General features: G+C 46.8%; 1 protein-coding gene across 1 annotated transcript in view; it reads right to left on the bottom strand.

The window, feature by feature from the left end:
• Positions 1-17,676, bottom strand: part of TRABD2B (TraB domain containing 2B) — a 295,708-nt gene that overhangs the window by 170,355 nt on the left and 107,677 nt on the right. The window contains exon 3 of the mRNA XM_066597625.1: positions 3,579-3,725. Within this exon, the coding sequence (XP_066453722.1) occupies positions 3,579-3,725 (147 nt within the window). The remainder of the gene's footprint in view (positions 1-3,578; positions 3,726-17,676) is intronic.

The following is a 17,676-nucleotide window of genomic DNA, read 5'->3' as shown; positions in this document are numbered from 1 at the left end:
GATCCCTGAGGGTCTCACTATTGCGATAATATATGATCAACAGGTTTCTCATGGACCCTTCATTCCAAAAAGGATTGCAAAAAGTGGACAAACCCTTTAACCCCTTAAGGACCAGGCTGTTTTGTACTTTAAGGACCAGACACTTTTTAGGGATGTTACCCATGTGGTGGTTTAACTGCCCAATTTGTTTTTTATTCAATTATTTTTGCTGCGTTTTTTTCCCGTGACATATAGGCCTACTTTTTAAAAATATTTTTAACTGACTTTTTTATTTTTTTATTTTATAAGGGATAAAAAGCTAAAAAAATTATTTTTTTAACATTTATAGTTTTTTTTTTCAAATTAGTATATTTACACTAAAATAAAGTATGGGAACGGGTTCCTCATTTCGTTTTGGACATTTTAGTATATAGTATGTATGGTTTTTGGCTACAGGGTGCATACGGCGAGGGTTTTGCACCCCTGCAGGGATTTGTCAGATCCTTGGTCACGTGTTAACACTTTACTATATGCTTGACATTGAGATGGGTTACGCCTTATGTAGGTTTATATAAGAATGATTTTCTTTGTGAACTTCTAACAATTTTTTAAAGATACATTAGTGCAGGCCGGTCTTGGACATTTTTGGGTTTGTTGATGTATGGGACTTTTTTGATGGGACTATAGTTGTCTTCATATAGGATTCGCATGTTTTAGCTCAGATTGGCCATTAAACGTGTTCAAACTGGCCATGCATGTTCAAAACCACCGGACGACGGATGAATGATTGTTCTGAGAACTTTCTATCAAGTAAAGAACCACGGAAGATCTTTCTCTCAACAAAAGATCTTTCGACCTACTGTCAGTCAAAAAATATTCAAGTGCGGCCAACTGTTTTCTAGGTGCTCAACTAAAACCATTGTTTATTGTTACTTTTTACCCGAAGAAAGATCATTCTAGTCAAAATCGTTTACTTCCATCAACTTTAGTCTAATATCTATGGGCACCCTTAGGCCAACCATACTAGTATCGGCCGTAGACAGGAAGTAATGAATATAACGACAAATACGGAAATGCTTTTACAAATTTTCTTGCCAGTTTAAGTTGCGTGAGAAGAGAAATCATCTTGTGATTGTAAGATTAACCCTTTGCAATCCAATTTTCCTAGAGTTTCCTAGGGGGCTTTCTCTTTCGTCCATTATACAATGGCGCCATCTGCTGGCTAGAGCCAGTACTGTGGTACAGGACATGCTGGAGAGGCTCCCAACAACAGAGCGGCCAGTAATATACAGTAAGAATACCCTGACGGACATATTCCAACATCGGCGCTGTACAGCCTTCAATCAGAATGTCAGACAGTGGATTGGAAAGTGTTAAGGGCTTAGTTATGTGAGAAATAAAAAAGTGTGAGTTCTGTGTGTTTACAATTGTTTTCAATGGGTTAATATACATAGATGTCTTTCACTCACATCAATAGTGCAAGGCAGGAAAAACTGATGTCCTATTTATCTGCGATGTCCTGGCTTGCCTCGCAGTTCTGGAGACCTTCATCAGGTCTCCGGCTGTCATAGGAGTTCTTCAGCACCCTGCGATTGCATTGAAGATGCCAATGGATGCCTGGAGGAGCAACCTCCCCATGTTACCCACTTACTTGCCGTGATAGCTATTGATCGCAGCCTTTAAGGCAATGGAGGTTTCATCTGACAGCCGCGACCTGGATCTTCCCTGCATGGGATTCCAGTGCTGGCCTTAGATGAAGCTGCCGTAAAAATATATTTGCCTAACCTAAAGCCCCTTAGTGATCACCCTACAGTTGGTCATTAGGGGATTAATCTAGGGGTTTCCAATCTATGACTCCCCAACTGCAAAAATGGACGTTGTAGTTTTGCAACACCTGATGAACCACAGGTTGGAGACCACTGGTCTTAACAGTGGGATTGCTCTTCTAAACTTGGAACAGCTAGTATACAATGTGCACGTCTGGCACTGTAATTTATGACTAGAGGGTGGATTAGCAGCAATGTACTGAGTGGGCATCCCATTTAAGTCTCCTTGACATTGGGTAATGTGAAGTAAGCCATTGAGTGGCGAATGACTCAGAGGGCTTAAGCAGAGAGAGTGTGTTAGTGCAGCGACTTACTCTAATAATCATTAAGACTACCAGACCATGTGCCGGGCTTCGCTTTGAATATAAACTAAGAATTGCTCTTAAGCCTTAAGTTATGATGAGAGGACTTAAATGCAAAGACTTGGGAAGTCCATATAATTGGGCTTTGTTGCTGCACATTCCTTCCAAATCTTTTCAGACAAATCAACAAGCCTGGCGCTCATGAGGGCCAACCGGAGGGACAGAGCCGTAATCCCATTATTTCCCTGGGCAAATGAGAGCCACGTGTGGAGTAAGTGTGTTATAAGGGCATAAAGGGGGAAGGTAGAGCAAGACGTGAGCAGAAGTTATTCAAGTCAGCCTGACGCAAAATAAACATAGTAGAAAGCGGCACTCCGGGGACCAGTGTGCAGGAAGAAGTCCTGTTAGATGCTGAGAATATCCAAAAATAAGAAAATGTGTGAACAATTAGCATTTGCCAAATGCTAAAAAAGTATATTTAGCTCTTTCGTAGTTGGGTGGCAAGTAAAATAGTTGACATTATTACAGTTCCCGCGTGGGTGGTCACCCGGCCTTTGCAGACCACTGAATGACAAATCTAACTACTAATAGAGGGATCCAGGAGATGGCTACCATATAACAAAGTGCAATGGCTATTCAAGCACTAGTAAGAACTTAAGGGGACTTAAAGGGATTAGAAAAATGTTTTACGTCAAGTTAATGGGGGTTGCGATACCAGACACAACCTGTAAATAAGAAAGATGATGCGTCTCGGAAAATGTTGATTCCAAAGGGTTTTTGAGCATTTACTACAGATGACCTAGCCGAAAGATAGGTCATCAACAATTGATCGGCGGAAGGTCCACCACTCGGGATGCAAGCCAACCAGCTGATCCTCTGGTTCACTGTTAGTGCAGTACAGCTGGATGTCCACATTTCTAGTCAGAGTCGGAAGTATAGAAAAAGGTTTATGCCCAATGGAAATCAATGGGAGTGATGGCTTCTATTACATTTCCGACTCTTACGGCAATGAGGAGTCGGAAGTTAAATGAAAGGCTTTGCTACCATAGATTTCCATGGGAGTGAAGTCTTTCAATCATACTTCCGGTTCTGCTGCACTGACAGTGGGACAGACGATCAGCTGATTGGTGGAAATCCAGAGTGGCGGACACCTGACGATCGACTACCTTGAGGACGTATCAGAAATCTGCATGGTTGCTGTGGACTTCTGACATGGATTTTCATTTACTTGAGCTATAGATCTGCATGCAGATTTAACCCATTCAATGGGCAAAAACCACACGTGGATTTTCCAATACAGAATCTACATTTTGTGCAGAATCTTCAAATCTGTGGTGAAATAAAGCAGTGCAAACATACCCTAAAGAGGTTGCCTCGGGAAGACAAACCCTACCCATATCACCCTGGTCAGGATGACCGCTACAAGCCTTGTAAGAAAATCATTCCCAGAACCTTCTTGATAAGCACAAACCTGTGAAGATTCGTGGCTGAAGATGACGGAGTTGAGGTCTCCACAGTTGTAATGTTTTATGAGATCTTCAGTCGTGTAAGGGGCCTGAAAGCTTCCTGCCCGCAGACTTTCATGTTGTAGCAACGTCTGGTTTAATGCAAATAAAACCTGTAAAAGAACAATAAAACAATGTCAGTGTCTACTACTTAACGATACAATCATATTTTGGAACTCTTAAGTGGTTAAAAGGTGAGTTACAACCGTTAAGAGCTCCCGTCAGGGTTGTCTCCGAGGATTAACATACCCAACCTATCTAAACCGTCAATAAAACTAACACAAGTATTTTCACAAATGCAAAAACACCAAAAAAGAGAGAGAAAAAAACTCAAATTCCAGCACCAAGATCACTAAAATAAGATCACATGACATACAGGAGAGAAAAACTAATAAGGGTCAAAATAAGTAGAATAGCCCTAAAAAACCAACCAAAAAACATACCACAGACCAGAGGTTAACTATAGGGGATGCAGGGGATGCGGTTGCACCCGGGCCCAGGAGCCTTGGGGGGCCCATAAGGCCTCTCTTCTCCATATAGGGAGCCCAGTACTATGAATAAAGCATTATAGTTGGGGGCCCCGTTCCAGGTTTTGCATTAGGGCCCAGGAGCTTCAAGTTACGCCTCTGCCACAGACCATCCTCCTCAATGCCCCAACTCCGATACAGAATAGATATACATGCAACAATCAGTGCTATAACGATACTTGACTGTAAGTAGAGCAGTGGCAACATAATAACATTTATGAACTTTTTTTTAGGAACAGTTACGAACTGATTTGTACCTTAAACACTTTGTTCTTTTCCATCATGGCCCCTTGTGAGCCTGGATATTTATGCCATTTATGAATGATTAACACAATCTGAGTGACTTATTTTGGGGGTGACTGTTATATCTGCAGCCAAAAATGTGACATAACTTTTTATTGTGTTTACTCTGCTCTAGTTATAAAACCAGTTGCTGTATCTCCTATTGTGTGTTATATGATTGGGGCATTAAGGAGGATGTTGCTTAGAATGTTTTTGGTGTTGGTCTTATAGGGTTATTCCACATGTGCTCTTATTTTCTTCTCTCTTCTGTATATTGTGAGACGTTGTAGTGAGTAAGTGGCTCCAAGCCGCATAATCCGGGCCGGCTTTTCCTGGAGTGACCAAAGTGAAGGGTGGGATGGTCACTCCCACGTACCAGGTGGGGCTGGTACCAGGCCTTATAAAGCCTGGGCCTACAGGGCCTAGAGAGAGAGCTGAGACTTTTGCAGGTCTGAGAGTCCTGGCTGGCTGTGTGCAGGAGCCATTTGGTTACCAGTGTGTAGACAGGGACGATCCATGTTTAGTAAGTGCTCGGACGAGCAGGATTTACTTTATGTTGGCCTGAAGTTAAGGCCTGTGTTTTGCTTTGTTTGCACGGAAATAAACCCAGGCGAAGCCTGGACTAAAGACTTTATCCCATGTGTCACTGTCTCTGACTGCTTGTGCCCAGGTTGCTACCGATCCTAAATGCTAATCCCTCACAATATAGATATATATATATACATATATATATATATATATATATATATATATATATATATATATATATAGATATATATATAGATATCTATCTATATATAGCTATAGATATATCAAGAAAAATACTCAAAATATCAAAAATAGTAAAATATTTAAAAAATTTATATATATATACACACATACATACATATATACATATGTGCGGTTTTTTTGGAGTTATATCTTAATACTTTTGGTATTTTGACTATTTTTGCTTTCCCCTTTTTGGTGTTGGTCTCTGAGGATTACCACCCCAGAGTAGCAGATGTGACCAGTTTTGCAGTGCTATATAACCTGCCCATATTACTACATATCAACACACTAACATGGCATTCAAGAGTCTCACACATTTTGTGTCAACCACTGCCAAAGCTATAATGGCAGCCATATTGGTTGCCACCTAATACATTAAACTCTGTTTTTCTGATACACAGTTCTAAATCACCTGCTACAGCAAGTCATACAGTAAAATGATAAAACTCTAGTCTACCTCCACTCAGGGGTGTTTACATACAGTGGACATTCCCTTAAAGGATCAGCACTCACAGAATCATCGGCTACGGAAGGTTTCCAACTTTCCATAAAACGTGGGACAATTTTCTCATTAAAAGTTAATGAAGAAGAGTCTTTGCCAATGACAACCAATCACATTTTAGAGAAAATACGAGCAAATATCTGTCTGGTTTCTAGGTTTTTCCGGCCAAGGTGACAGACCCCAATAAGTGCTATGGGATGGGAAATACTACTTTTCTAGATAACCTTCTTCTTGATTGGCGCAGCTGCTGTTCTCTAAAATCAATCACCAAAATTAAAAATGTACTTAATGACTTTGAGGGAAAAGAACAAATATGATGTAATCCATGGTGACTAGTTTTCATCAGCACAATACGAGCCCGGGAGCGCGTTCTTTGTGTTACTTTATGAAGTCTTTTTGCTGGACTGCAGCCCTCAGTTAAGAAAGAACATTTTAGCAGGAAACTCAGTAAAATGTAAGTACTTATCTCTGCTGAGCGCCAACCAATATTTGTGTCATTCCAATTCCCACAGAGGTCGTCACCCTGTTTTCTGAACTCCAGGGAGATTATTTTTAATGATGGTACAGCAATCGTTAATATGACTGGCACATCAAAATAACTTGATTTACAGCATTGTAGTACAATGTAGCTAAAGTCATCAGAACGCGTTCGATGTCAAGATAACGTTTGCTACATTTGTACCAGTCAAGAATATGGGAAAGCTAGGTGACAACGCTGTCTGGGAGCTGCTTACTTGGCCCTTTCTGTGACTGTCATAGATTTCAATGGAGAAGCCCGACTACTCCACGGAGGTATATAGAGAATTCTGCAGCTGAGAATCAGTGAATGGGAGTCACCATAGGTCACCAGTGGTGGACCAGCACGTATATGACATTTCTATAGGCCTATAATGGGAATACCCCTGGTATCAAGATAAAAAGTTGAGTATTTTTGTATATTCACTAGATTTTATTTATTATATGCTCATCCTGATTTCCATTCTGTATTATAAGCCAGAGCTGTACTCACAATTCTTACCAACCATGATAGTCATGTACTTTTGAGCAGCATGATCCTACACTTAAATATTAATGTATCTAACTAAGGGGCTGGTTGACTTTTTGGCCCCAGGCCCTTGGGTACTAATATTCAAATAATCAGTCCATCTCCACTAAAAAATGTCTTTACACTGTATCTTTTAGGGATGTGTCTGACAACATACTTACTGACTGTTTCCAATGAAAAACAGAATTATGAATGCAGATTTGATATAATACAGACTGTAACTCAGGATCAGTACAGGATAAGTAATGTATGCATACAGTGACTCCACCAGCAGAATATTGAGTGCAGCTCTGGAGTATAATGCAGGATGTAACTCAGGATCAGTACAGGATAAGTAATGTATGTACACAGTGACTCCACCAGCAGAATAGTGAGTGCAGCTCTGGAGTATAATACAGGATAGAACTCAGGATCAGTACAGGATAAGTAATGTATGTACACAGTGACTCCACCAGCAGAATAGTGAGTGCAGCTCTGGAGTATAATACAGGATGTAACTCAGGATCAGTACAGGAGAAGTAATGTATGCATACAGTGACTCCACCAGCAGAATAGTGAGTGCAGCTCTGGAGTATAATACAGGATGTAACTCAGGAGCAGTACAGGATAAGTAATGTATGTATACAGTGACTCCACCAGCAGAATAGTGAGTGCAGCTCTGGAGTATAATACAGGATTGCACTCGGGATCAGTACAGGAGAAGTAATGTATGCATACAGTGACTCCACCAGCAGAATAGTGAGTGCAGCTCTGGGGTATAATACAGGATGTAACTCAGGAGCAGTACAGGATAAGTAATGTATGTATACAGTGACTCCACCAGCAGAATAGTGAGTGCAGCTCTGGAGTATAATACAGGATGTAACTCAGGATCAGTACAGGAGAAGTAATGTATGTACACAGTGACTCCACCAGCAGAATAGTGAGTGCAGCTCTGGAGTATAATACAGGATTGCACTTGGGATCAGTACAGGATAAGTAATGTATGTACATTATGACTCCACCAGCAGAATAGTGAGTGCAGCTCTGGAGTATAATACAGAATGTAACTCAAGATCAGTACAGGATAAGTAATGTATGTACACAGTGACTCCACCAGCAGAATAGTGAGTACAGCTCTGGAGTATAATACAGGATGTAACTCAGGATCAGTACAGGATAAGTAATGTATGCACATAGTGACTCCACCACCAGCTGAATAGTGAGTGCAGCTCTGGAGTATAATACAGGATGTAACTCAGCATCAGTACAGGATAAGTAATGTATGCATACAGTGACTCCACCAGCGGAATAGTGAGTGCAACTCTGGAGTATAATACAGGATGTAACTCAGGATCAGTACAGGATAAGTAATGTATGTATTTAGTGACTCCACCTGCAGAACAGTGAGTGCAGCTCTGGAGTATAATATAGGATGTAACTCAGGATCAGTACAGGATAAGTAATGTATGTACACAGTGACTCCACCAGCAGAATAGTGAGTTCAGCTCTGGAGTATAATACAGGATGTAACTCGGGATCAGTACAGGATAAGTAATGTACACAGTGACTCCACCAGCAGAATAGTGAGTGCAGCACTGGAGCATCACACAGGATGTAACTCAGGAGCAGTACAGGATAAGTAATGTATGTATACAGTGGCTCCACCAGCAGAATAGCGAGTACAGCTCTGGAGTATAATACAGAATGTAACTCAGGATCAGTACAGGATAAGTAATGTATGTACACAGTGACTCCACCAGCAGAATAGCGAGTACAGCTCTGGAGTATAATACAGGATGTAACTCAGGATCAGTACAGGATAAGTAATGTATGTATACAGTGGCTCCACCAGCAGAATAGCGAGTGCAGCTCTGGAGTATAATACAGGATGTAACTCAGGATAAGTAATACAATGCAACAGAAAGGTTGCTCAACGTTTTACTTCAAATCTGAACAAATGCCCAAACGTAACTTCACGGTGTAAGCTCGTTTATCCTCTAACACTGTGTTCCCCACCTCCAGTCCTCGGGGACCCCAACAGGTCATGTTTTCAGGATTTCCTCAGTGTTGCACAGGTGATGTAATTATTGTTGGTGCCTCAGACATTGCCACAGGTATACTTATTATAGGATATCCTGAAAACATGACCTGTTGGTGGTCCCTGAGGACTGGAGTTGGGGACCGCTGCTCTAACATACTGTACATACTAATCGGTATTTAATATCAGGGAATATCATCAAACGTGAAATGACCACAATTACCGACTCTAGCTGATTATATGGAAATTCTCCATAATATGTCACAAATCGTGGAGCCACTCTCCCCACCCCAGGATATACCGATGTCCCTACTGAATGTAGAGCCTATGATTGAAGTGTAACTTAAAAGACTTTTTACTGTTCCTTCTGGAAGTCTATGATTGTCAGCCCTACAAATCAACACTGACCCTTATTCATCTAAAATACATTTCATGTCGCTCAGGAATTTAGGGTATTGCTCTCCTCTCCAGCTTCCCATGTCCACAAAATTACTTACATTTCCAACTTTGACACCAGGAAAACACACTATCCCTTTGTTCTTTGGAAAAAAAGCTGACACCAGTAGACACACAATTATGTTAAAATGGATGTGAATTTTTTGCCGGGGTGCAAGGGTCTGCGAAGGATAGAACAAGTGCATTTATTGTGGCCCTTCTTGTATGACTCTGTGGGCATGTTCAGTGTCGGTATAAATAAAGAACTGCTATTTGAAAGAAAAAAATTCTATATAATAAAAAATATAGAAATCATATAATACTCAAAATAGGCAACACCGCTGGCATCATTTTGACATATTTGACAAAAATAATCAAAAACATACATTTCAACTGAGAGATGTTGGAAATCCTCAGCTGATGCTCCTGTAAATTCAGGTAGTTGGGTTCTAGTTTCAGTGTATAGAGGTCTACGGCCCGTAAACTTCTAAGTACATACAAAGCCATAAGGTGGCTTTGAACCTCTCGTGGACCAGAGTGTTTCGGTCCATAAGGACCAGTTACTTTTTAGGGATTTTACCCATGTGGTGGTTTTCCCGCCCTATTTTTTTTTTTTTCTTCAGCTACCAAAAGTTTTGCTGAATTTTTGTTTTTGCTGTGAACACACCATGTGGTGACCTTCCAGAATGTGCGCCTCCATACAGGGTCCGTGCACGCTACTATGCTGTGCGCCTCCATACAGGGTCCGTGCACACTACTATGCTGTGCGCCTCCATACAGGGTCCGTGCACGCTACTATGCTGTGCGCCTCCATACAGGGTCCGTGCACACTACTATGCTGTGCGCCTCCATACAGGGTCTGTGCACACTACTATGCTGTGCGCCTCCATACAGGGTCCGTGCACACTACTATGCTGTGTGCCTCCATACAGGGTCCGTGCACGCTACTATGCTGTGTGCCTCCATACAGGGTCCGTGCACACTACTATGCTGTGCGCCTCCATACAGGGTCCGTGCACACTACTATGCTGTGCGCCTCCATACAGGGTCCGTGCACACTACTATGCTGTGCGCCTCCATACAGGGTCCGTGCACACTACTATGCTGTGCGCCTCCATACAGGGTCCGTGCACACTACTATGCTGTGCGCCTCCATACAGGGTCCGTGCACGCTACTATGCTGTGCGCCTCCATACAGGGTCCGTGCACACTACTATGCTGTGCGCCTCCATACAGGGTCCGTGCACGCTACTATGCTGTGCGCCTCCATACAGGGTCCGTGCACACTACTATGCTGTGCGCCTCCATACAGGGTCCGTGCACACTACTATGCTGTGCGCCTCCATACAGGGTCCGTGCACACTACTATGCTGTGCGCCTCCATACAGGGTCCGTGCACACTACTATGCTGTGCGCCTCCATACAGGGTCCGTACACACTACTATGCTGTGCGCCTCCATACAGGGTCCGTGCACACTACTATGCTGTGCGCCTCCATACAGGGTCCGTGCACACTACTATGCTGTGCGCCTCCATACAGGGTCCGTGCACACTACTATGCTGTGCGCCTCCATACAGGGTCCGTGCACACTACTATGCTGTGCGCCTCCATACAGGGTCCGTGCACGCTACTATGCTGTGCGCCTCCATACAGGGTCCGTGCACACTACTATGCTGTGCGCCTCCATACAGGGTCCGTGCACACTACTATGCTGTGCGCCTCCATACAGGGTCCGTGCACACTACTATGCTGTGCGCCTCCATACAGGGTCCGTGCACGCTACTATGCTGTGCGCCTCCATACAGGGTCCGTGCACACTACTATGCTGTGCGCCTCCATACAGGGTCCGTGCACGCTACTATGCTGTGCGCCTCTATACAGGGTCCGTGCACACTACTATGCTGTGCGCCTCCATACAGGGTCCGTGCACACTACTATGCTGTGCGCCTCCATACAGGGTCCGTGCACGCTACTATGCTGTGCGCCTCCATACAGGGTCCGTGCACGCTACTATGCTGTGCGCCTCCATACAGGGTCCGTGCACACTACTATGCTGTGTGCCTCCATACAGGGTCCGTGCACGCTACTATGCTGTGCGCCTCCATACAGGGTCTGTGCACACTACTATGCTGTGCGCCTCCATACAGGGTCCGTGCACGCTACTATGCTGTGCGCCTCCATACAGGGTCTGTGCACACTACTATGCTGTGCGCCTCCATACAGGGTCCGTGCACACTACTATGCAGTGCGCCTCCATACAGGGTCCGTGCACACTACTATGCTGTGCGCCTCCATACAGGGTCCGTGCACGCTACTATGCTGTGTGCATGAGGGTTTAGGGACATGTAATCTGGTAATTATGACATCTGGTACATATTTTTGGTTACTGATGTTGTACAAGTGAAAGTTTTCACTCATTAAAAAAAAAACATAATAAAAAGTTGTTTTTTGACCGCATGCATCGACATAATCAAAGAAGTCCCAATCCCTTTTGTATGTTTTTAATTTGTATCTAATTTAATCACTTTATTCCAAAGAATAAAATATTCCATTAATGACCATATTTTTGGGCAATGATAGTGTTGCATGGTATGTAGAAGGCCGGTTACACGCCCCGATTATCGGGCAAGAAAATAGTATATGGACAAACAATTAGCTGATGAGCACATACATGACAGTTTGTCGGCTAATCATATCATAATCCAGCTAAAAAATGCATGTTGGTCAGCTGCCCATTTTCTCTTGTGGGTGGGGAGATCTATTTATCTATCTATCTATCTATCTATCTATCTATCTATCTATCTATCTATCTATCTATCTATCTATCTATCTATCTATCTATCTATCTAACATCAATCTATCTATGTATCTATTAGAGATGAGCGAACACCAAAATGTTCGGGTGTTCGTTATTCGTAACGAACTTCCCGTGATGCTCGAGGGTTCGTTTCGAACAACGAACCCCATTGAAGTCAATGGGCGACCAGAACATTTTTGTATTTCGCCGATGCTCGCTAAGGTTTTCATGTGTGAAAATCTGGGCAATTCAGGAAAGTGATGGGAATGACACAGTGACGGATAGGGCAGGCGAGGGGCTACATGTTGGGCTGCATCCTAAGTTCACAGGTCCCACTATTAAGCCACAATAGCGGCAAGAGTGGGCCCCCCCCCCCTCCCAACAACTTTTACTTCTGAAAAGCGCTCATTAGCATGGCATACCTTTGCTAAGCACCACACTACCTCCAACAAAGCACAATCACTGCCTGCATGACACTCCACTGCCACTTCTCCTGAGTTACATGCTGCCCAACCGCCCCCCCTCCCCCCCCCCACAGCGCACACCAAAGTGTCCCTGGGCAGCCTTCAGCTGCCCTCATGCCACACCACGCTCATGTCTATTTAGAATTGCGTCTGCCATGACGAGGGACCGCAGGCACACACTGCAGAGGTTGGCACGGCTAGGCAGCGACCCTCTTTAAAAGTGGCGGAGCGATAGCCCACAATGCTGTACAGAAGCAATGAGAAATAGAATCCTGTGCCACCGCCATCAGGAGCTGCACACGTGGGCATAGCAATGGGGAACCTATGTGCCACACACTATTCATTCTGTCAAGGTGTCTGCATGCCCCAGTCAGACCGGGCTTTTTAATTCATAGACACAGGCAGGTACAACTCCCTATTGTGAAGTCCCTGTCGACCCACAGCATGGGTGGCTCCCTGGAACCCACCGGCGGTACACAGAAATATCCCATTGCATTGCCCAACACAGCTGAGGTAGTAATGTTGTGCTTAACCCTTTCCAATCCAATTTGTATATGGTTTTCCTAGGGGGCTTACTCTTTTTCTGCCGTTATACAACGGCGTTATATGCTGGCTAAAGCCAGTACTGCATGAGGTGACACGTAGGATAGGCTCCGACAGCAGAGAGGCTGGCAATATACAGTAAGAGAACCCCGACGGACGTCTACCAACAACGGAGCTGTACAGCCTTAAACCCTAATGTCTTCACAGGTCACACAGTGGACTGGAAAGGGTTAATGCAGGTGGGTTTCGGCCCACACTGCATGCCCCAGTCAGACTGGGGTTCTTTACAAGTGGACACATGTAGGTTAAACTCCCTGTGGACCCACTGCCTAGGTGGGTGCCAGGAAGCCACCGGCGGTACATAGAAATATCCCATTGCATTGCCCAACACAGCTGAGGTAGTAATGTCGTGCGTAACACAGGTGGGCTTCGGCCCACACTGCATGGCCCAGTCAGACGGGTTCTTTAGAAGTGTACAGATGTATTAAAAACTCAGTGTGCACCTACAGCATGGGTGGCTCCCTGGAACCCACCGGCGGTACATAAAAATATCCCATTGCATTGCCCAACACAGCTGAGGTAGTAATGTCGTGCTTAATGCAGGTGGGCTTCGGCCCACACTGCATGCCCCAGTCAGACTGGGGTTCTTTACAAGTGGACACATGTAGGTTAAACTCCCTGTGGACCCACTGCCTGGGTGGGTGCCAGGAAGCCACCGGCGGTACATAGAAATATCCCATTGCATTGCCCAACACAGCTGAGGTAGTAATGTCGTGCGTAATACAGGTGGGCTTCGGCCCACACTGCATGCCCCAGTCAGACGGGTTCTTTAGAAGTGTACAGATGTATTAAAAACTCAGTGTGCACCTACAGCATGGGTGGCTCCCTGGAACCCACCGGCGGTACATAAAAATATCCCATTGCATTGCCCAACACAGCTGAGGTAACGTCAGCTGTAATGCAGGTGGGCTAAAAATTAATTTGATTACACTGTAGGCGAGGGCCCACAAAAATTGCTGTATCAACAGTACTAATGTACATCCCAAAAATTGGCCATGGCCAGCCAAGAGGGCAGGTGAAACCCATTAATCGCTTTGGTTAATGTGGCTTAAGTGGTAACTAGGCCTGGAGGCAGCCCAGTGTAACGAAAAATTGGTTCAAGTTAAAGTTCCAATGCTTTTAAGCGCATTGAAACTTATAAAAATTGTTCTGAAAAATTATTTGAGTGAGCCTTGTGGCCCTAAGAAAAATTGCCCGTTCAGCGTGATTACGTGAGGTTTCAGGAGGAGGAGCAGGAGGAGGAGGAGGAGGAATATTAGACACAGATTGATGAAGCAGAAATGTCCCCGTTTTGGATGGTGAGAGAGAACGTAGCTTCCATCCGCGGGTGCAGCCTACGTATTGCTTACGTATCGCTGCTGTCCGCTGGTGGAGAACAGAAGTCTGGGGAAATCCAGCCTTTGTTCATCTTGATGAGTGTTAGCCTGTCGGCACTGTCGGTTGACAAGCGGCTACGCTTATCTGTGATGATTCCCCCAGCCGCACTAAACACCCTCTCCGACAAGACGCTAGCCGCAGGACAAGCAAGCACCTCCAGGGCATACAGCGCTAGTTCAGGCCACATGTCCAGCTTCGACACCCAGTAGTTGTAGGGGGCAGAGGCGTCACCAAGGATGGTCGTGCGATCCGCTACGTACTCCCTCACCATCCTTTTACAGTGCTCCCGCCGACTCAGCCGTGACTGGGGAGCGGTGACACAGTCTTGGTGGGGAGCCATAAAGCTGGCCAGGCCCTTAAAGACTGTTGCACTGCCTGGGATGTACATGCTGCTCGATCTACGCACATCCCCTGCTACCTTGCCCTCGGTACTGCGCCTTCTGCCACTAGCGCTGTCGGCTGGGAATTTTACCATCAGCTTGTCCGCAAGGGTCCTGTGGTATAGCAACACTCTCGAACCCCTTTCCTCTTCGGGAATCAGAGTGGGCAGGTTCTCCTTATACCGTGGATCGAGCAGTGTGTACACCCAGTAATCCGTCGTGGCCAGAATGCGTGCAACGCGAGGGTCACGAGAAAGGCATCCTAACATGAAGTCAGCCATGTGTGCCAGGGTACCTGTACGCAACACATGGCTGTCTTCACTAGGAAGATCACTATCAGGATCCTCCTCCTCCTCCTCCTCCTCCTCAGGCCATACACGCTGAAAGGATGACAGGCAATCAGCCGGTGTACCGTCAGCAGCGGGCCAAGCTGTCTCTTCCCCCTCCTCCTCATCCTCCTCATGCTCCTCCTCCTCCTCCTGTACGCGCTGAGAAATAGACAGGAGGGTGCCCTGACTATCCAGCGGCATACTGTCTTCCCCCGCCCCCGTTTCCGAGCGCAAAGCAGCTGCCTTTATGGTTTGCAGGGAATTTCTCAAGATGCATAGCAGAGGAATGGTGACGCTAATGATTGTAGCATCGCCGCTCACCACCTGGGTAGACTCCTCAAAATTACCAAGGACATGGCAGATGTCTGCCAACCAGGCCCACTCTTCTGAAAGGAATTGAGGAGGCTGACTCCCACTGCGCCGCCCATGTTGGAGTTGGTATTCGACTATAGCTCTACGCTGTTCATAGAGCCTGGCCAACATGTGGAGCGTAGAGTTCCACCGTGTGGGCACGTCGCACAGCAGTCGGTGCACTGGCAGCTTAAAGTGATGTTGCAGGGTGCGCAGGGTGGCAGCGTCCGTGTGGGACTTGCGGAAATGTGCGCAGAGCCGGCGCGCCTTTACGAGCAGGTCTGACAAGCGTGGGTAGCTTTTCAGAAACCGCTGAACCACCAAATTAAAGACGTGGGCCAGGCATGGCACGTGCGTGAGGCTGCCGAGCTGCAGAGCCGCCACCAGGTTACGGCCGTTGTCACACACGACCATGCCCGGTTGGAGGCTCAGCGGCGAAAGCCAGCGGTCGGTCTGCTCTGTCAGACCCTGCAGCAGTTCGTGGGCCGTGTGCCTCTTATCGCCTAAGCTGAGTAGTTTCAGCACGGCCTGCTGACGCTTGCCCACCGCTGTGCTGCCACACCGCGCGACACCGACTGCTGGCGACATGCTGCTGCTAACACATCTTGATTGTGAGACAGAGGAGGAGGAGGAGGAGGAGGAGGGTGCTTTAGTGGAGGAAGCATACACCTCCGCAGATACCAGCACCGAGCTGGGGCCCGCAATTCTGGGGGTGGGTAGGACGTGAGCGGTCCCAGGCTCTGACTCTGTCCCAGCCTCCACTAAATTCACCCAATGTGCCGTCAGGGAGATGTAGTGGCCCTGCCCGCCTGTGCTTGTCCACGTGTCCGTAGTTAAGTGGACCGTGGCAGTAACCGCGTTGGTGAGGGCGCGCACAATGTTGCGGGAGACGTGGTCGTGCAGGGCTGGGACGGCACATCGGGAAAAGTAGTGGCGACTGGGAACTGAGTAGCGCGGGGCCGCCGCCTCCATGATACTTTTGAAGGACTCCGTTTCCACAACCCTATACGGCAGCATCTCAAGGCTGATGAATTTTGCGATGCGGACGGTTAACGTTTGAGCGTGCGGGTGCGTGGCGGCGTACTTGCGCTTGCGCTCGAACACTTGCGCAAGCGACGGCTGAACGGTGCGCTGAACTACACTGCTGGATGGGGCCGAGGACAGCGGAGATGAGGGTGTGGGTGCAGGCCATGAGGCGGTAGTGCCTGTGTCCTGAGAGGGGGGTTGCATCTCAGTGGCAGGTTGGGGCACAGGGGGAGAGGCAGGGGTGCAAACCGGAGGCGGTGAACGGCCTTTGTCCCACCTTGCGGGGTGCTTGGCCATCATATGTCTGCGCATGGTGGTGGTGGTGAGGCTGTTGGTGTTGGCTCCCCGGCTGAGCTTTGCGCGACAAAGGTTGCACACCACTGTTCGTCGGTCGTCAGGCGTCTCTGTGAAAAACTGCCAGACCTTAGAGCACCTCGGCCTCCGCAGGGTGGCATGGCGCGAGGGGGCGCTTTGGGAAACACTTGGTGGATTATTCGGTCTGGCCCTGCCTCTACCCCTGGCCACTGCACTGCCTCTTGCAACCTGCCCTGCTGATGCCCTTGACTCCCCCTCTGAAGACCTGTCCTCCTGAGTAAGCGTTGCACACCAGGTGGGGTCAGTCACCTCATCGTCCTGCTGCTCTTCCTCCGAATCCTCTGTGCGCTGCTCCCTGGGACTTACTGCCCTTACTACTACCTCACTGCAAGACAACTGTGTCTGATCGTCATCGTCCTCCTCACCCACAGAAAGTTGTTGAGACAGTTGGCGGAAGTCCCCAGCCTCTTCCCCCGGACCCCGGGAACTTTCGAATGGTTGGGCATCAGTGACGATAAACTCCTCTGGTGGGAGAGGAACCGCTGCTGCCCAATCTAAGCAGGGGCCCGAGAACAGTTCCTGGGAGTGCTCCCGCTCCTGAGCAGGTGTTATTGTAGTGGAGTGAGGAGGCTGGGAGGAAGGAGGAGCAGCAGACAGAGGATTCGGATTGGCAGCAGTGGACGGCGCAGAACTGCGGGTAGACGATAGGTTGCTCGAAGCACTTTCTGCCATCCAGGACAGGACCTGCTCACACTGCTCATTTTCTAATAACCGTCTCCCGCGTGGACCCATTAATTGGGCGATGAATGTGGGGACGCCAGAAACGTGCCTCTCTCCTA

This window comes from Eleutherodactylus coqui, chromosome 3 (assembly GCF_035609145.1).
Source record: "Eleutherodactylus coqui strain aEleCoq1 chromosome 3, aEleCoq1.hap1, whole genome shotgun sequence".
Lineage (NCBI taxonomy): Eukaryota > Metazoa > Chordata > Amphibia > Anura > Eleutherodactylidae > Eleutherodactylus > Eleutherodactylus coqui.
Note: the sequence above shows the minus strand (reverse complement) of the source record. Positions and strands in the feature narration are given on the sequence as shown.